Source organism: Nilaparvata lugens, unplaced genomic scaffold (genome assembly GCF_014356525.2).
Source record: "Nilaparvata lugens isolate BPH unplaced genomic scaffold, ASM1435652v1 scaffold5700, whole genome shotgun sequence".
In the NCBI taxonomy this organism is placed as follows: Eukaryota; Metazoa; Arthropoda; class Insecta; order Hemiptera; family Delphacidae; genus Nilaparvata; species Nilaparvata lugens.
Window position 1 is genome coordinate 1 of NW_024091491.1, and position 21,741 is coordinate 21,741.

General features: G+C 35.6%; 1 protein-coding gene and 1 long non-coding RNA gene across 7 annotated transcripts; one reads left to right on the forward strand and one right to left on the reverse strand.

Moving 5' to 3' along the window:
• Window positions 1–412: 412 nt before the first annotated feature.
• Window positions 413–13,643, reverse strand: LOC120356068. Of its 6 annotated transcripts, none has more exons than XM_039444875.1 (6): window positions 13,476–13,643; window positions 5,924–6,028; window positions 4,389–4,439; window positions 3,429–3,532; window positions 1,332–1,392; window positions 413–504 (listed from the first exon to the last, which is right to left on the reverse strand). In XM_039444875.1, the coding sequence occupies exons 1-4, from the start codon at window positions 13,500–13,502 to the stop codon at window positions 3,434–3,436; spliced, it is 282 nt and encodes a 93-aa protein (XP_039300809.1). In that variant the 5' UTR covers window positions 13,503–13,643; the 3' UTR covers window positions 413–504; window positions 1,332–1,392; window positions 3,429–3,433. The 6 variants fall into 6 exon arrangements, 2 of the variants coding, with proteins under 2 accessions (XP_039300809.1, XP_039300808.1); XR_005573924.1 differs by lacking the exon at window positions 13,476–13,643 and adding an exon at window positions 6,887–6,966 and having other exon boundaries at window positions 423–504; window positions 1,332–1,382; XR_005573925.1 differs by lacking the exon at window positions 13,476–13,643 and adding an exon at window positions 6,887–6,966 and having other exon boundaries at window positions 423–504; window positions 1,332–1,382; window positions 4,389–4,449.
• Window positions 13,644–16,976: 3,333 nt separating this feature from the next.
• LOC120356069 lies at window positions 16,977–19,852 on the forward strand. The gene is made up of 2 exons (XR_005573928.1): window positions 16,977–18,414; window positions 18,511–19,852. It is a non-coding gene; the product is annotated as an uncharacterized LOC120356069 (long non-coding RNA).
• The last annotated feature ends 1,889 nt before the right edge of the window (window positions 19,853–21,741 follow it).

The following is a 21,741-nucleotide window of genomic DNA, read 5'->3' on the forward strand; positions in this document are numbered from 1 at the left end:
AAAAGCTGTGGGACCACCACAAAGGGCACTGATCAGAAATGAAATACTCGACTGACAACTGCAAATATCCTACAGGGACCTAACAACTCAAACCCTATTCATGGTGATTGTCTCACTCCACAGACATCCATAAACCACAATCATACAGTGGCACATGTTCGTCCAGTTGTTGGCACGCGGAAATGCGATCTGCAGGTCAGTGACTCTAACTTGAAAGCACCATTGGACTCAGAACCAACCGGATAGAACATGACACTGCCGAAAGGGTCAGGATGGACGTGTCATAATAGTACCACCATAAACATCCCAGCCCTAGCCATCTGTGTTATTGGGGAGTGTTAGAAGTCTATCCTAATTTACTATTAATATATATATATATATATAGGAGATGTCTCATACCACATTCACCGAACCATATCTTCCCTTTGTGATGTAGAGCTGCTCCCCGGTCAGAAAATAGTATTGATATCTGCCCTTAATGGTTTGTTTAGATGCACAGTGATCCTGTTCAAATGAAAAAAAATCTATATTAATGCTTATTCCATCATCTATATAATAAGAGAGAGTAGGGTTGTGTTTGTTCGCATCAAAGCATGTCAACTTGTGGATTGCATATCGGAGAAACGGGAATGATTTAGATGTCCATATTTTGAACATAGATTCTAAAAATATCAATCTCGTGCACCTGGAAGCATACATTTTTCAGAATAAATGTTCAAACTTCATTAATGGTACATACGATTTCATAAAAAAATCCCAAATTATATGGTCAAAATTAGAAAAGGAACATCTACTTTATTACACGGATTATACACTTATACAGGTGTAAAGTATAGGAAAATTATGTTTGACGCATCATCACGTCTCAACTGCTGGACTGATTAACTTGAAATTTTGCACATAGATTCTTGCTTAACCGAGGTTGGTTATAAACCTATTTCAAATTCTACAATATTGGATTATATCAAGTTTTTAGTTGTCATGTTTTCGATTATTTGTCATGCTTTTAGTTGTTGTAAGGAAGCATATTCATTACTTGATATTGAAACTGATCACAAAAAATAACTCTTAAGACTTGAATGAAGATGATGGTTTAAAAAACCCCAAAGTATGATTTCCAGTGTTTCAGTCAACTATAAGGTACAAGCCAAATGAAGCGTTTTTCCAGGTGGTTTTAACTGACAGAGGACTTATCTGTAGGACAGGGAGCACTTTGATTGGCTGATTATCAGCTGGAGTTTCAGCTGATAATCAGGCAATAAATGAGAGATATATCAAGAAGCTTAAAGTCCGGATGTCTAGATGAGTATAAATTGAAAGAGTCTACTAACCTTTCGAAAAATATCCACAATGGTGCACTTGGATTCGATTGGTAGGCTAAGCTGTAACAAACTTGTAACGTACTTAAAAAACAAAGCAATTTTAAATAATGTTGATAAAGAGTTACAAATCTCAACTTGCACTAAACTAAAGCAGTACCTGAACCTACAGTATCACTACAATACAGTATCAATAAGAGTTTTCTCACTCTCAATGATACTGATTAGAGAACCCTTGAATTTCTCAAGAATATCTCTAATTTCAAAGTATCAATAAAATAATGTTAAATAGTTGCCAATCATAGATTAAAGTTGTCACTTAACTAAGGCATCACCTGAACGGCCAGGAGAGAATGTTGTACTCTACAGTATCTATGAGAGTTTCTCACTCTCAAAGATACTCAGTAGAGTAGAGTAGTAGAGAACTCTTGAATTTCTCAAGAGTATCTCCACATCCCAGCATCTCCAAGGGCGATACACCCTCTTTGATGCAAAATAACTTGTGCACTTCCTCTACCGATAGGATAGTGTCACCTATAAAGTAATTGCATGCAAGTTAAGACTTAAAATTAGGTTAGAAATATGTTTGACCCCAAGCTATCACAAGATAGTGGTGATTTCTTTTCTCCCCGCCAACTAGCAAAGGCTAGAGGCTTAACCCCGCCAACTAGCAAAGGCTAGAGGCTTAACCCCGCCAACTAGCAAAGGCTAGAGGCTACACTTCCTGATCCCCGCCAACTAGCAAAGGCTAGAGGCTTAACCCCGCCAACTAGCAAAGGCTAGAGGCATTACTTCCTGATCCCCGCCAACTAGCAAAGGCTAGAGGCTTGACCCCGCCAACTAGCAAAGGCTAGAGGCTTAACCCCGCCAACTAGCAAAGGCTAGAGGCTTAACCCCGCCAACTAGCAAAGGCTAGAGGCAATACTTCCTGATCCCCGCCAACTAGCAAAGGCTAGAGGCTACACTTTACCAATATTACTTCAGTCTTAAATCTAACTTAGATTACTAATTTCTTAATTCTAATGCTTGACCAATTGTAGCAACTAGCAAAGGCTAGAGGCAATACTTCCTCATCCCCGCCAACTAGCAAAGGCTAGAGGCAATTCTTCCTGATCCCCGCCAACTAGCAAAGGCTAGAGGCAATACTTCCTGATCCCCGCCAACTAGCAAAGGCTAGAGGCAATACTTCCTGATCCCCGCCAACTAGCAAAGGCTAGAGGCAATACTTCCTGATCCCCGCCAACTAGCAAAGGCTAGAGGCTATACTTTACCAATATTACTTCAGTCTTAAATCTAAACTTAGATAACTAATTTCTTAATTCTAATTCTTGACTTATTATAGCAACTAGCAAAGGCTAGAGGCTTAACACCGCCAACTAGCAAAGGCTAGAGGCTTCACCCCGCCAACTAGCAAAGGCTAGAGGCTTCACCCCGCCAACTAGCAAAGGCTAGAGGCTTAACCCCGCCAACTAGCAAAGGCTAGAGGCTAGACTCTACCAATATAACTTCAGTCTCTAATCTAAACTTAGATCACTTTAATCCTAATTCTTAACTCAAATAATTCTCATCCCCCCTTTCCTAAGTTTGCTGAAGGCACTACAATCTAATATTTGCATCGCCAGTCTCATAGAACAGATCAGACCAGGCCACAGTGTAACAGTACCACCTGCTCATCAAATTAGTGCTGTACTGAGCCCGCTACCATTATGAAAAAGCTGTGGGACCACCACAAAGGGCACTGATAAGAAATGAAACACTCGACTGACAACTGCAAATATCCTACAGAGACCCTAACAACTCAAACCCTATTCATGGTGATTGTCTCACTCCACAGCCATCCATAAACCACAATCAAACAGTAGCACATGTTCGTCCAGTTGTTGGCACGCGGAAATGCGATCTGCAGGTCAGTTGACTCTAACTTGAAAGCACCCATTGGACTCAGAACCAACCGGATAGAACATGGCACTGCCGAAAGGGTCAGGATGGACTGTGTCATAATAGTACCACCATAAACATCCCAGCCCTAGCCATCTGTGTTATTGGGGAGTGTTAGAAGTCTATCCTAATTTACTATTAATATATATATATATAGGAGATGTCTCATACCACATTCACCGATCCATATCTTCACTTGTGATGTAGAGCTGCTCCCCGGTCAGAAAATAGTATTGATATCTGCCCTTAATGGTTTGTTTAGATGCACAGTGATCCTGTTCAAATGAAAAAAAATCTATATTAATGCTTATTCCATCATCTATATAATAAGAGAGAGTAGGGTTGTGTTTGTTCGTTTGTTCGCATCAAAGCATGTCAACTTGTGGATTGCATATCGGAGAAACGGGAATGATTTAGATCTGCAAATTTTGAACATAGATTCTAAAAATATCAATCTCGTGCACCTGGAAGCATACATTTTTCAGAATAAATGTTCAAACTTCATTAATGGTACATACGATTTCATAAAAAAATCACCAAATTATATGGTCGAAATTAAAAAGGAACATCTACTTTATTACACGGATTATACACTTATACAGGTGTAAAGTATAGGAAAATTATGTTTGACGCATCATCACGTCTCAACTGCTGGACTGATTAACTTGAAATTTTGCACATAGATTCTTGCTTAACCGAGGATGGTTATAAACCTATTTCAAATTCTACAATATTGGATTACATCAAGTTTTTAGTTTGTCAAGTTTTCGATTATTTGTCATGCTTTTAGTTGTTGTAAGGAAGCATATTCATGACTTGATATTGAAACTGATCACAAAAAATAACTCTTAAGACTTGAATGAAGATGATGGTTTAAAAAAACCCAAAGTATGATTTCCAGTGTTTCAGTCAACTATAAGGTACAAGCCAAATGAAGCGTTTTTCCAGGCGGTTTTTAACTGACAGAGGACTTATCTGTAGGACAGGGAGCTCTTTGATTGGCTGATTATCAGCTGGAGTCTCAGCTGATAATCAGGCAATCAATGAACAAAAAATTAATAAATGAGAGATATATCATGAAGCTTAAAGTCTGGATATCTAGATGAGTATAAATTGAAAGAGTCTACTAACCTTTCGAAAAATATCCACAATGGTGCACTTGGATTCGATTGGTAGGCTAAGCTGTAACAAACTTGTAACGTACTTAAAAAACAAAGCATTTTAAATAATGTTGATAAAGAGTTACAAATCTCAACTTGCACTAAACTAAAGCAGTACCTGAACCTACAGTATCACTACAATACAGTATCAATAAGAGTTTTCTCACTCTCAATGATACTGATTAGAGAACCCTTGAATTCTCAAGAATATCTCTAATTTCAAAGTATCAATAAAATAATGTTAATAGTTGCCAATCATAGATTAAACTTATCACTTAACTAAGGCATCACCTGAACGGCCAGGAGAGAATGTTGTACTCTACAGTATCTATGAGAGTTTCTCACTCTCAAAGATACTCAGTAGAGTAGAGTAGTAGAGAACTCTTGAATTTCTCAAGAGTATCTCCACATCCCAGCATCTCCAAGGGTGATACACCCTCTTTGATGCAAAATAACTTGTGCACTTCCTCTACCGATAGGATAGTGTCACCTATAAAGTAATTGCATGCAAGTTAAGACTTAAAATTAGGTTAGAAATATGTTTGACCCCAAGCTATCACAAGATAGTGGTGATTTCCTTTCTCCCCGCCAACTAGCAAAGGCTAGAGGCTTAACCCCGCCAACTAGCAAAGGCTAGAGGCTTAACCCCGCCAACTAGCAAAGGCTAGAGGCTACACTTCCTGATCCCCGCCAACTAGCAAAGGCTAGAGGCTTGACCCCGCCAACTAGCAAAGGCTAGAGGCAATACTTCCTGATCCCCGCCAACTAGCAAAGGCTAGAGGCTTGACCCCGCCAACTAGCAAAGGCTAGAGGCTTAACCCCGCCAACTAGCAAAGGCTAGAGGCTTAACCCCGCCAACTAGCAAAGGCTAGAGGCTACACTTTACAAATATTACTTCAGTCTCATATCTAAACTTAGATTACTAATTTCTTAATTCTAATTCTCAACTCAAATAATTCTCATACCCTCTTTCCTAAGTTTGCTGAAGGCACTACAATCTTATATTTGCATCGCCAGTCTCATAGAACAGATCAGACCAGGCCACAGTGTAACAGTACCACCTGCTCATCAAATTAGTGCTGTACTGAGCCCGCTACCATCATGAAAAAGCTGTGGGACCACCACAAAGGGCACTGATCAGAAATGAAATACTCGACTGACAACTGCAAATATCCTACAGGGACCCTAACAACTCAAACCCTATTCATGGTGATTGTCTCACTCCACAGCCATCCATAAACCACAATCAAACAGTAGCACATGTTCGTCCAGTTGTTGGCACGGAAATGCGATCTGCAGGTCAGTTGACTCTAACTTGAAAGCACCCATTGGACTCAGAACCAACCGGATAGAACATGGCACTGCCGAAAGGGTCAGGATGGACTGTGTCATAATAGTACCACCATAAACATCCCAGCCCTAGCCATCTGTGTTATTGGGGAGTGTTAGAAGTCTATCCTAATTTACTATTAATATATATATATATATATAGGAGATGTCTCATACCACATTCACCGATCCATATCTTCCCTTTGTGATGTAGAGCTGCTCCCCGGTCAGAAAATAGTATTGATATCTGCCCTTAATGGTTTGTTTAGATGCACAGTGATCCTGTTCAAATGAAAAAAAAAATCTAGATGAATGCTTATTCCATCATCTATATAATAAGAGAGAGTAGGGTTGTGTTTGTTCGTTTGTTCGCATCAAAGCATGTCAACTTGTGGATTGCATATCGGAGAAACGGGAATGATTTAGATCTCCAAATTTTGAACATAGATTCTAAAAATATCAATCTCGTGCACCTGGAAGCATACATTTTTCAGAATAAATGTTCAAACTTCATTAATGGTACATACGATTTCATAAAAAAATCACCAAATTATATGGTCGAAATTAAAAAAGGAACATCTACTTTATTACACGGATTATACACTTATACAGGTGTAAAGTATAGGAAAATTATGTTTGACGCATCATCACGTCTCAACTGCTGGACTGATTAACTTGAAATTTGCACATAGATTCTTGCTTAACCGAGGATGGTTATAAACCTATTTCAAATTCTACAATATTGGATTACATCAAGTTTTTAGTTTGTCAAGTTTTCGATTATTTGTCATGCTTTTAGTTGTTGTAAGGAAGCATATTCATTACTTGATATTGAAACTGATCACAAAAAATAACTCTTAAGACTTGAATGAAGATGATGGTTTAAAAAAACCCAAAGTATGATTTCCAGTGTTTCAGTCAACTATAAGGGCCAAGCCAAATGAAGCGTTTTTCCAGGCTGTTTTTAACTGACAGAGGACTGATCTGTAGGACAGGGAGCTCTCTGATTGGCTGATTATCAGCTGGAGTTTCAGCTGATAATCAGGCAATCAATGAACAAAAAATTAATAAATGAGAGATATATCATGAAGCTTAAAGTCTGGATATCTAGATGAGTATAAATTGAAAGAGTCTACTAACCTTTCGAAAAATATCCACAATGGTGCACTTGGATTCGATTGGTAGGCTAAGCTGTAACAAACTTGTAACGTACTTAAAAACAAAGCAATTTTAAATAATGTTGATAAAGAGTTACAAATCTCAACTTGCACTAAACTAAAGCAGTACCTGAACCTACAGTATCACTACAATACAGTATCAATAAGAGTTTTCTCACTCTCAATGATACTGATTAGAGAACCCTTGAATTTCTCAAGAATATCTCTAATTTCAAAGTATCAATAAAATAATGTTAATAGTTGCCAATCATAGATTAAACTTATCACTTAACTAAGGCATTACCTGAACGGCCAGGAGAGAATGTTGTACTCTACAGTATCTATGAGAGTTTCTCACTCTCAAAGATACTCAGTAGAGTAGAGTAGTAGAGAACTCTTGAATTTCTCAAGAATATCTCCACATCCCAGCATCTCCATGGGTGATACACCCTCTTTGATGCAAAATAACTTGTGCACTTCCTCTACCGATAGGATAGTGTCACCTATAAAGTAATTGCATGCAAGTTAAGACTTAAAATTAGGTTAGAAATATGTTTGACCCCAAGCTATCACAAGATAGCGGTGATTTCCTTTCTCCCCACCAACTAGCAAAGGCTAGAGGCTTAACCCCGCCAACTAGCAAAGGCTAGAGGCTTAACCCCTACAACTAGCAAAGGCTAGAGGCTACACTTCCTGATCCCCGCCAACTAGCAAAGGCGAGAGGCTTGACCCCGCCAACTAGCAAAGGCTAGAGGCAATACTTCCTGATCCCCGCCAACTAGCAAATGCTAGAGGCTTGACCCCGCCAACTAGCAAAGGCTAGAGGCTTAACCTCGCCAACTAGCAAAGGCTAGAGGCTTAACCCCGCCAACTAGCAAAGGCTAGAGGCTATCCTAATATACTAATAATATATATAGGAGATGTCTCACACCGCATTCACCGATCCATATCTTCACTTGTGATGTAGAGCTGCTCCCCGGTCAGAAAATAGTATTGATATCTGCTTCAATGGTTTGTTTAGATGCACAGTGATCCTGTTCAAATGAAAAAAAAAATCTAGATGAATGCTTATTCCATCATCTATATAATGAGAGAGAGTAGGGTTGTGTTTGTTCATGTGTTCATTTGTTCTCATCAAAGCATGTCAACTTGTGGATTGCATACCGGAGAAACGGGAATGATTTAGATCTCCAAATTTTGAACATAGATTCTAAAAATATCAATCTCGTGCACCTGGAAGCATACATTTTTCAGAATAAATGTTCAAACTTCATTAATGGTACATACGATTACATAAAAAAAATCACCAAATCATATGGTCGAAATTAAAAAAGGAACATCTACTTTATTCTACACTGATTATACACTTATACAGGTGTAAAGTATAGGAAAATTATGTTTGACGCATCATCACGTCTCAACTACTGGACTGATTAACTTGAAATTTTGCACATAGATTCTTGTTTAACCGAGGATGGTTATAAACCTATTTCAAATTCTACAATATTGGATTACATCAAGTTTTTAGTTTGTCAAGTTTTCGATTATTTGTCATGCTTTTAGTTGTTGTAAGGAAGCAGCAGAACATTTCTCTTAAAAGGGAAATTAGAAAATAGGTATTAGATTGGGGATCCTTTTCGAATGATAAAAACAGGTTTTCCGTCGCACCCAAATTTTTCCGCCATTTTGAATCCAACTTATTTTTTTAATCGAAAGGTGGTCATATTATGATACATGATTCCAATACAGGATTTCCAGAGAAAAGGTATGGGAAAAGAAAAGGTATGGTGAAAACCGCACATCGATATCTCAAACCTTTCAAAATTTATTCTCATTCATTTCCTTTATTATAGTATAGAAGATGATCGATAGATGGATGATATATCCATCTATCATATTCTATACTATAATAGAGGAAAGAACTGGCTTAAACACGTATACACGTGTAGAGGATAGGAAAATTATGTTTGACGCATCATCACGTCTGAACTACTGGACTGATTTACTTGAAATGCTGCTTATAAATTCTTAATCAACCGAGGATTCTTATAGACCTATTTTCAATTCTTCTGGATTTCATTACGTCAAGTTTAAAAATAAACGCTTGCGAAGCACGGGTTACCTGCTAGTGATAAATAATAAAAGTTGTATAAATATTACAGAGTACAGATACATAATTATTTTCAACTGTGTTCACTATAATTAATGTACCAAAATTTAATAAAAATTATCCTGTATACTCAGAAAGTGATAAGCGGGCAACAGAGCAGTCTTAGGCCCGGTCCAGACACTCAAGTTTAGCTTCAGTCTTTTGCTGAAGCAAAAGTCGGAGCATGTAAGTCGTTGCGTCTGGACGGTAAAACAGATGGGTCTTCAAGCTTAAGTCGTCAAACTTGAAATGTATCGGCCGGGAATCTTTTCCATCAAACCGTCCGTCTTTTGCCTATCCACCAAAACCTAAATCGCGTAAAAATGGAGATAGAGAAATTGTGATTTCAGATTCGGATTCAGCGCCCTCAAATTAATAAAATGCCTCGCGAGTACTTTAAAATAAGCAAGTGTTTTTTATCGATTGCATATAACGTCATTTAACCCTTTTTTTTCTTTCTTCATTCTCATGATACTCTCAGAATTTGATGTTGATATTATAATTTACTATCATGATATATTAAGATGTACTATATTGTTGATAAGAATACTATCTACAAAATTTCAATCCATTTACAATCACTGTGTCTCGAGATATGACATGTAAACAAAGCCATTTAGCGGTTAACAGTAATATGTTTGTCATTATGTTGTTAAATATAGCATTATCCAGTTGAATCAGCGAAAAAATACGATATAATTATTACTCATCTACCGGATATAATGGTAGATGTTGATGACGAACTGAGCTTGTGAGCACAAAAGTAGAAAACGGACGACATAAGATGGATGCGTGTGGACGCAATTTTACATCCGTCTTTTGCTTGAACCAAACGATCCGTCTTTTGCTTGAGCAAAAGACTAATAAACTGATATATGTATTTTTTACTGATAATAGTAAACTTGAGCGTCTGAATACTGTACTTGATAGATCAGTTATAAATAAATAAATAGTCTTATGATGGCTCCAATAGGGGATCAAATATATATGACTATCATTTGAAACATAATAGAGCCTGAGGAGTGTTGAAAATAATACATGTCTTCGAATGGGTCAGAATATAAAGGAGTAGAATGTTTTGACCTATTTAAATGCATGCAAACTTCATAACTCTTAGGGCGAGACCACATAAGGCAGTTTTTCATTGCCATTATAATGTGGACCTCACTATATTCATATTGAAAATTAATGACTATATCAGAATATAAAGGAGTAGAATGTTTTGACCTATTTAAATGCATGCAAACTTCATAACTCTTAGGGCGTGACCACATAAGGCAGTTTTACATTGCCATTATAATGTGGACCTCACTATATTCATATGAAAATTGATGACAGCCATTGAGACCATAATATTGTGTGGACTGACATGAAGTTCGCTCAAATATGAAGGTAATTTTATCATGAAGTTCATGGTATATTCATGAAATAGAAGTGTAGTACCCTTTAAAATTAATAAAATAATAAAACAAGAATAGAAATTGTAACATAACTATTACTATCACACCATCGTCAGGTTATAAACCTGATTGATGAGATTGCAAATTTATTTTATAACCTGAAGATGGTATGATCACTGAAACTTGTAACAGTTACGTTACAATTTTTATTCTTGTTTATTTTATAAATTTGAAAGGATACTATTATTCTATTTTATAAATACAAGAAAGTAGCCCTGAATTCATACATTTCAAAAAATTCATGGTATACATTTATGCAAGTTTTATTGGTATTTTAAGAGAATAGAAGTAAGTGAGATTCAAGGTGGTACTGAAGCTCACACTTAGGTGCTAGCTTATTATAATGGTGTACTCTCGTAGTTTTTTAAATTTCTAAGACCTACTGGTTGGAATACTGTAACATAGGGTCAAAACTTAGTGTAGCGACGAAGATATTCTCAAGTTTTTCTAAGGTGAGACCACATTCGGCGGTTTTCAGACGAGTCGGAAGGACAGGAAACTCTCCGATTGCTGATTATCAGCTGATTCCCAAACGCCAACCCAATCGGCTGACTCAGTCAGGAATCAGCTGATTATCAGCTAATTGGAGAGCTACCTGCCCTACCGACTTCTCTGAAAATGCCTGGAAAATGTATAATGTGATCTCCCCCTAATAAAGCTTGAAACTACTGGATAATGCAGAGCAAACGCATGTTTTTCGAACCGCTAGTACTCGGTGATGGGAGGGGGTATTGCCCTGGAACGAATGTTGGCAGACGGCCCATACTATGCCATTTCAGTTGCTATGAGCGTTGGAACGTACAACATCGTGTGTTCGCTGTCGAGCATTTTTTTTTTAGAAACAATGAATCTGTAGTCACAGTGCACCGCTTTTCCGTCAATATTTTTGAGTTGGGCGTCGAGAGGTGCAATTCACACGATGGTGCCCCGATATTTATATTTTATTGAACAAGAAATTATATTTTTCAATAATTTCATAATGAATTCTCATAATTAAGATGAAATATTTTGATAATTAATCATTAATTCCACATTGTTAAAAGACGATCTGGCAACAGAGCAAAGCGAGAAAGAGATTGCACTATCCGCTTTGTTGAATGATAGACAAGGGTAGCAATACCATTGCTAATCAAACACTGCCATTATAACGTGGACCTTTCTATAGGAGAGGAACGTTCCTCTGAGCCCCGCCACCTTTCGGGTGCCTCTTCGCCAGCCTCAGTAGTAGCATAGAAAAACAATAGCGTGGTAGATATTCCATGGTATAGGGCGTTTATGTCGCAATTTTCAATGTTAACTCAAGCCGATTACTTTCGATAATAGTCTATTTTTACCGTTTTGGCTGGATGAGAGTGTATGAACGGCACAATATGAGAGACTACCAGCGTCACACAACTTCACGGGAGAGAACTACGTGGACTATCAACTTGAGATAACAGTAAAAGTTGCGACATAAATGTATATCTACTTACGCTATTGTTTCTCTATGTTAGTAGGCAGTGGTCGGGCGGAGAGTCGTGTCCGGTACGCGGTGGCGCGGCGCGTTCCCAGTGTGCGATATGCAAAAACGGCGTCTCCGGTGTGCGACTTGGCGGCGCGGCGCGGCCTGTTTGCTATGAGCTTTAAGCTTGAAGCAACCTTTCCCTTTGTAGAACAACAACAGATGAATGATCTTAAGGCTAAAAAAACTTTCTACTGGTGATATTTTTCAAAGTCTTTTGATTTGCGTACTATCAAGCTATCGAAATATAAACGTTTTCTCAGGAAACACTTTTTTCGATCATTACTTTTTGAGGCATGAACCCCTAAAGTTTAAATTTTTGGGACAGATCATTTCAAATTCGGTAAGAAATAAATCCGTGAAATTTCGAGTATAAATTCTTCATGGTATTGTTGATTGAATAAAACAAATATTTCTGAAAATATCAATTTTTTAGAAAGTTATTCAATTTGATAAAATGACCAGAAATAAGTGTTATTTTTGGTAATTTTTAGTAAATTGAATAATTATCTCAAAAATTAATATTTTTAGGAAATGTTTGTTCTATTCAATCAACAATACCATGAAGGATTTATCCTCAAAACTTTATGGATTTATCTCTTACCGAATTTTAAATGATCTGTCTCAAAAATTTCCTGAGAAAACGCTTCTATTTTGATAGCTTGGTAGTATACAAATTGAAAAAATATCACCAGTAGAAAGGTTTTTTTAGCCTCTGCACAGTCTAAGATATTCAATACATTTTGAAATAAAGGAATACATGTAGAAATTAATAATTATTAGCAACAATACATCCCAGCAGATCCTCAAATAGTTTTCTAAATCAATTTTATTTGAGTGTTGAGTAATTATTGAAAACCGTAAAATATTAATTCAGGAGAGTAGTAGACTTAATAAAATTATGATAGGTTTGCATTGATGGGAAGATAAAAACATGAAAGCTATCCAATAATTTGAAATTTAAAAAATAACCTCCATGATCAATTGAAATATTAGTTGAGCTATTTAGAATATCTGTGTAAAAGTATTAAAAGAGTACAGGTATATTGAAGATTTTTTATTATGCTATGATAGTTATAATTCGATGTGAAAATAACCTGAAAGCTAACTAATAATTTTAAATTCAAAAAATAACCTTCAAGGTCATCTAAATTAGCCTATGAAAAATTTTGAATAAAATTATAGAAGGATCTTGTAAAACTAGTGATATAATAATTGAAGGATTATGTAGGGTATTTAATCATGCTATTATGATATGGATGACTTAATGTAAAATAATAAGTTGATAAACATTTTAATATTCTTTAAAGTAAAGTTAATACATCTTCTAGTCAGTCATAAATAGAATAGAATGATAGCAATATACCAATAATAATTTGAAATTAATGAAGACTAGTATGAAGCTACAGTACCATGAATAACAGTACAAGTTCAAATCAAAAAAATAAAACTTTGAACTAACCTTAAGTGTATTAAAATTGAGTTCCATGATCTAGGCTGGAGTAATCTCATTAGATATTATCGTAGCACATCATTCTTTTACTAACTGTATCAATAAAACTGAAATAAATAGCCATTCGACGAGTTTTGAGCGCAGAATCTTGAAGAACAAGTAACACTCTACTGCTCAGTACGAGTTCAACACGGAGAATGAGACCTGGAAAAGGAAATGAAATCAGCTTTGACACAAACATCTGACGTCAGTGTCAGGTGGTACCTAGGTACTATTTCTTCTTCTTCGTCTTCGTCTTCTTCTTCAATGTCGATACAAATATCAAAAATAAACTACAAAATTAACAAATAAATATTTTATGAACAATAGAATAAATATTTGAATTATTAACTTCAATTGTTTTGAGTTTGGTTGAATTAAACTGCTGTAATTCAAAATAGTGATAAATTGTGTTGAAATGAACCGCGAATTTCAAACTGTTCAAATGTTGTAGTTTATGAATTTCTGTTAAATTTGTACAACTAAGGATGGGTTTCTACCTGAAGTGTTGGAAATAAAGGTTGAGAATAAGGTATTAATTTTGTAATACTATATTTGTTGCATTGACAATGGGTTTAAGCGAATCTTGGCACAAGATTTCTTTTTCCAGCCACATCAATTATTTAACCAAAAATTATTCATTTATTTTCATGTAACGTTGTTGTTAATTGGTGAATAAATTTGATTTGATTGATTGATAAATTTGCCGGCCAGGATAGCCGAGCCGACTAAAGGTGCATACAGAGTTACGCGCCGCGAACATGAGCAATTCACTTTTAATCAGCTGATGCCAAGCTTTTTATATCTGTATCTTACCATTTCTGTAAAAATACAGATATAGTCAGCTGATTAAAAGTGAATTGCTCATGTTCGCGGCGCGTATATCTGTACGCACCTTAAGGCGTTGCACCCTTCAGTCTGCTAGTTGAACCTGGTCGTGGGTTCGAATCCTGCAGAATCCCATCGAATAGGCATGGACGTTTGAACATGTCATTGCATCACGCTCGCACTTTCCATTACCGGTACTCACGCACAAGCAAAATGCTCATGTGGGCATCATCCGCAAATAAAAAAAATATTTAGCATTCAAGTTAATTTAATATTTTTAATCCATTATTAGAGTGTAAGAACGGCACAGTATGAAAGACTACCAAAGTCACATAGCTACAAGGAAAATAACTACTAGGACTATCGGTTTAAGTTAACAGTGAAAATTGTATCTAAAGGTGCGTACAGATTTACGCGCTGCGAGCATGAGCAATTCACTTTTAATCAGCTGATGCCAAGCTTTTTATATCTGTATCTTACCATTTCTGTAAAAATACAGATATAGTCAGCTGATTAAAAGTGAATTGCTCATGTTCGCGGCGCGTATATCTGTACGCACCTTAAGGCGTTGCACCCTTCAGTCTGCTAGTTGAACCTGGTCGTGGGTTCGAATCCTGCAGAATCCCATCGAATAGGCATGGACGTTTGAACATGTCATTGCATCACGCTCGCACTTTCCATTACCGGTACTCACGCACAAGCAAAATGCTCATGTGGGCATCATCCGCAAATAAAAAAAATATTTAGCATTCAAGTTAATTTAATATTTTTAATCCATTATTAGAGTGTAAGAACGGCACAGTATGAAAGACTACCAAAGTCACATAGCTACAAGGAAAATAACTACTAGGACTATCGGTTTAAGTTAACAGTGAAAATTGTATCTAAAGGTGCGTACAGATTTACGCGCTGCGAGCATGAGCAATTCACTTTTAATCAGCTGATGCCAAGCTTTTTATATCTGTATCTTACCGTTTCTGTAAAAATACAGATATAGTCAGCTGATTGAAAGTGAATTGCTCATGTTCGCGGCGCGTATATCTATACGCACCTATAAACGCCCCATACCATGGGATATATTTCATATATATTTGTCTGTGAGCCTTTCTATGTTTGCATTGAATAAATAAATATTGGCATAGAGGAAATATCTTCTCATGCTATATTTCCTCTACGTCAATATTTATTTATTCAATACAAACATAGAAATGCTCACAGACAAATATGTACGCTCTAGGTAAGAACGCTCTTGTTCTCAAATACAGTACCTTATGACACTCATATCCGGTTGCAAAAATACTGTTGAATTGAAATTATTCTTTATGGATTCATACAACAAGTACATCATCAAAAATAATAGGGAGAGAAAAAATAGGGTAACCTTGTGCTATTCCTTTCCCAAATTTAGATGAGGTTACACAATTAAATTGAGTTAACAGTTCAAATTGGAACATAAGGGGTGAGAGAGTGTAAGAATGGCACAATATGAGAGATTACCAGCGCCACATAGCTTCACGAAATAGTATATTTCGCACCTAGAGCAGAAAATGAGATTGAGAGCCGGAAAAACATTTTGCCCGTGGTGCGAACGCTATTTTTCGCCACACAGAAAAATAAACAATAAATATATAATAATAATTGTTTACTTAGTACTTCCGAAAGCAGAAGTGGAAGGTCATAGCTCTAGCAAATCTGATGTAATCTGAATATCAGGAAATTGTCCAAGTATTTTTATTTTTTATTCTGATTTGTCTAAGTAACCTAAAAGATTATGTTCAATTATGTGGGAGGTTGAGTTTATACTTTTTTATTCTTTCAAATGACAATAAGATTAATTCATCAATAAGAAATTCACCAATAAGAATTCACAATAAGATTAATTCACCAATATTATTATAAATGTTTTAATTATTTAATAATGAACACAAATAATGAAAAGTTTTGTGATCACCTTTCTTAGTTCCATGTTAGCGGCTGGAAAGGGTACTCTTTCCGGCCTAGGCCGGAAAGAAACCTGTTCTGACGTCAGAGGAGAGTCGTCTGCAAACAATGTCTTTCAGATCTACGTAGGGACTGGAAAAACAGCTGCTTTCTGTGCAGTGTGGCGAAAAAGAACAACTAGGACTATCGGCTTGAGTTAACATTAAAATTTGAAACATAAACGCCCTATACCATGAGATATCTTATTGTGCGATTTCTCTATTATATAACTCAACCTAATTCACATTCTTGTACTATTTAAATAAACATGTATGAAAGGGACAGATCCTGTTGAAATTTTCTCAATCATGCCTATGATTTGTGTATTATCATAGAGAAACAATAGCGTACGTAGATATCCCATTGTATGGGCGTTTGTGTCGCAACTTTCACTGTTATCTCAAGCTGATTACTGTCGATTTTTGCTGTTTTGACCGGGTAAGATTGTATATATATGAACGGCACAATATGAGAGACTACCAGCGTCATAAAGCTTCACAGGAAAGAACTACATGGACTATCAGCTTGAGATAACAGTAAAAGTTGCGACATAAACGCCCTATACCATGGGATATCTACTTATGCTATTGTTTGTCTATGGTATCATTTAATAGAAAATATAATAAAATAATCTATAGATTTTCTAACAATTTTTTGTTTTGATTTCAGGTATAACAGACGCCCGCCTCAACCTAGCTCAGTCTCTGAGCAAACTGTCCTCAATGTACCCCGGAAGACTGAACGGCATGCTACAGCAAGGATTAGGAGACGCTGAACGACAGTGTATACTCAAGTACTTGCAAGCGGCCAATGTGCAGATCGCATGAGGCTTTACATGTGCCTCTACCAGTTATCGCAGATCAAAGGAGGGTTTACATGTGCCTCTAACATCTTATTGGTGAATTAAAGACTTTGAAATTAAAAGTGTAAAGAATTACAGGAAAGTTTACGGACTAATTACAGATTGAAGGAGGGTTTACATGTGCCTCTACCAATTTATTGCAGATCAAAGGATGGTTTACATGTGCCTCTAACATCTTATTGGTGAATTAAAGACTTTAAAATGCATAAAAGTGTGAAGAATTCACAGGAAAGTCTACGAACTTATTACAGATTGAAGGAGGGTTTACCTGTGCTTCTACCAACTTATCGAAGATCGCAGGAGGGTTTACATGTGCCTCTAGCTTCTTATTGGTGGATTAAAGACTTTAAAATGCATAAAAGTGTGAAGAATTTACAGGAAAGTCTACGAACTCATTACAAATTGAAGGAGGATTTACATGTGTTTCTACCAACTTATCGAAGATCGCAGGAGAGTTTACATGTGCCTCTAGCTTCTTATTGGTGGATTAAAGACTTTAAAATACGTGAAAATGTAAAGAATCTGTAGACAAGTTTATATGTGCTTTGGAAAGAATTTAGTGGCAAGTTTACATGTGCCTCTACGAACTCATTGCAGATCACAAGGGGGTTTACATGTTCCTCTAGCTTCTTATTGGTGGATTAAAGACTTTGAAATACGTGAAAATGAAAATAATCTGTAGACAAGTTTAAATGTGCTTTGGAAAGAATCAAGTTTACACGTGCCTCTACGAACTTGAGGTTGCAAGGGGGTTTACATGTGCCTCTAGAAACTTTTTGGTTAATTGAATACTTTGAAATACATAAAAGTGAAAAGAATTTACAGGCATATGTGCCTCTAAAATAACGTAGGTGAATTGAAGACTTTAAAATACATAAAAGTGGAAAAATCTATAGGAAAGTTCTCTATTTTCCTCTACGAATTCATTGCATATCGCAAGGGGATTTACATGTGAATCTAGCAACGTATTGGTGTATTGAAGACTTCAAAAATTCATAAAATTGGAAATAATTTGAAGGCAAGTTCATTTCTGCCTCTACGAATTTATTGAAGATTGTATGTGGGTTTTACATGTGGCATTACATCTACTTACTGATGAATTAAATACTTTGAAATAGGCAACATGAAAGTGTAAAGAATATACAGGCAAGTTAACGTGTGCCTCTACGAACTAATATTGTAAATCGCAGGAGAGTTTACATGTGGCTCTACCGACTTACTGGTGAATTGAAGACTTTGGTGAATAAAATGAGACTCAGCAGCTAGTGAAACTTTATCACCTCATTGAAAGTAAGTCTTTAATAAAATGTAAAAGCGAATAAAATGAATAATGAGGAGAATAAAATGAGACTCAGTGGCTAGTGAAACTTTATCACCTCATTAAAAGTAAGTCTTTAATAAAATGTAAAAGCGAATAAAATGAATAATGAGGAGAATAAAATGAGACTCAGTGGCTAGTGAAACTTTATCACCTCATTAAAAGTAAGTCTTTAATAAAATGTAAAAGCGAATAAAATGAATAATGAGGAGAATAAAATGAGACTCAGTGGCTAGTGAAACTTTATCACCTCATTAAAAGTAAGTCTTTAATAAAATGTAAAAGCTAATAAAATGAAAAATGAGGAGAATAAAATGAGACTCAGAGGCTAGTGAAACTTTATTAATTAATGGAAGACGTTGAAATATATAAAATTGGGAAAATTTAGTAGCACCTGGAACATCGCAACACAATTTTATTAATAAATTGAAGAATTTGAAATTGATAGAAGTGAAAAAATAATGGCAAATGAAACATCGCACGATAAGTGGAGATCGCGTAAGTGTTTAGACATGCCTCTTGTAACTGCTTTGTAAATGCAATTAGAGAGTGAGACTTTATAATTATGTTTACTGTGTAAGGGCGAGACAGGTTAGATTAATTTTCCTTAATTTTAATTAGTTCTAAATGTACTGCGAATGAAGAAATATTGTCAGAGTGAGTCCTCATCATTCTTCAATGAATATTTTGATTTGAATGCATAAAATGCGAACTCTTAAAAGTCACATGATTTTTTCCAAATAAGTTGAAGAATAAGCTGATACAATTTTGGCATCTATAACTACTTTTTTAAACGTTATCCATAACAAACTGTTTTGTTTAAGTTTCTGTAATTTATCTTGTATTTGATCAGTGCCATGCACACCTGACTTACTAGCTTCAGAAATTATGGAAAATCAATTTTTGGGAATAAATTAATCATTTTTAATGCAATAATTGCCATCTGTAAATCTAATTTCATCAAAATGGATCCAAACTCCGATGAAGAATCCAATGAGTTAGTTGTTACTAGTGTGTAATAAAACATGGTTATTCGTCTTCAAAACTTCCTACTGTATATAACTCGAATGAAATTGGTAGTAAGCTTGTAAAACGCAATAAAGTCTGTGGAATAAAAATACTAATAACTACCTATAACATATAATTACTGTTTTTTTTTTCAATAGTTTGATGATTCTACAGGTAGGCTTTAAAATAGTGAAAAATGTAGCTTTAATCTATTACTATTTTTGTACATTTTTTCACTAAACGTTCAGTTCTCCAATGCCTTATTTTGTGCACCATCTTTGATATTACAAGATATTTTATTAGAACGTCATGATCGTTGTATTGATTTAAAATCTTGAACGCTAGAGGAATACAAATTGTCACAATTTTTTTAAAGAAATATATTCGAGAAAGCCAGGAGTCACTATTGTTTATCAAATTATCACTTGAAAGATTTAGGGATTTTGCTTTGAAACTTTCAATACTGTATCTATTACTTGAAAAAATTATCATCATTTTTCAAATTTTCACTTGACATTTTTATGGGTTCTGCTTTGTAACTTAATACCGGTGTACTTTAATTTCATCCAAATTAATGTTAATACTACTTGTATTTTATTCCAAGATTGTAATTATTCAATGGTTTTCTTTATGTCTTTGCAAGTTGTTAATTTTGTTAGTATGCCAATTTTTAATAATAAAGGTATACATATTTTCTACTTGATGCTTTTCATTGGTTCAAAAATCCTATAAATCTCAGTAGATGATATTTCAGGTTTAATTTATTGTGTTGAGGGGTGATGTGGTATAGTGAGGTCCACGTTATAATGGCAGTGGAGAAGGATAGGAGAACAACGTTGCCGAAACTCTGTCTTGTCAGTGCCTTCTATAGACGGTAGCTGATACAGGTTTATTGATGTAATATTAACTGTTCATTCTCGTTTAAAGTAATCAACTATATTTTATTAAGCATGAAATTATATTTTTCAATAATTTCATACTGAATTTTCATAACTAAGATGAAATATCTTGTTAATTAATTATTTATTCTACATTGTTGAAAGACGATCTGGCAACAGAGCAAAGCGAGAAAGAGAGAGCGCTATCCGCTTTGTAGAATGATAGACAAGGATAGCAATACACTGTTAATGAAACACTGCCATTATAACGTTATAATGACAGTGTTTGATTAGCAATGGTATTGCTATCCTTGTCTATCATTCAACAAAGCTGATACCTAGCTCTATCTCTTTCTCGCTTTGCTCTGTTGCCAGATCGTCTTTCAACAATGTAGAATAAATAAATAATCAACAAGATATTTCATCTTAGTTATGAAAATTCATCTCTTTCTCGCTTTGCTCTGTTGCCAGATCGTCCCATGGACCTCACTATAGTTATGTTATGATTAAATAAAATGACACCTTTTATTTTACTTTATCATTGACCAAGCGAAGTGAGGTCTAAGATTCAAGTCGACGGTTTGGCATTTCTCTTAATGTTTGAATGTCTAAATGTTTATATGTTGCGCAGTTACGACGAAACGCGGTAATAGTTTTTCATGAAATTTGACAGGTATGTTCCTTTTTTAATTGCGCGTCGACGTTTATACAAGGTTTTTGGAAATTTTGCATTTCAAGGATAATATAAAAGGAAAAAGGAGCCTCCTTCATACGCCAATATTAGAGTAAAAATCAGACTATAGAATTATTCATCATAAATCAGCTGACAAGTGATTACACAGATGTGTGGAGAAGTCAGTCTATTGCTGTATAGTTTCAATCGGGTACTTGTGGATGAGAGTACTGCGTGAGGTCTACTGTTCACAGAACTACTAGTATAATAACCCTTCTACTTCAAAAACGAGAAAAATAAGATGAAGATGAGAAAGAAGAAAAAGAAAATCAGCATTTTTATTTCTACAGCTTATACCGATTGGACCGATTAGAATGAGAATGGATAGGGAGAGAAAGGCTCAACTCACACTACCTCGACTCAAATCGTAAGACTCCAGTCTCTCGACCCTAAAACATTCTTGCTCATTGGCACTACTTCATTTCCATGCTACTCTGAGGTCTACTGTTCACAGAACTACTAGTCAATATACGTCATATAAGCTTGTACTTTCAGTAGTCCTATAAAGAAATGTGACCACAATATTGCACTAAGGAGAAGGACCTTCGCATTACCTGGTTTATTGTCACAATGAAAAAAAAAGAGTTCACTCTTCCATGTTTCCACTGATTATGCTGACGATAATCACA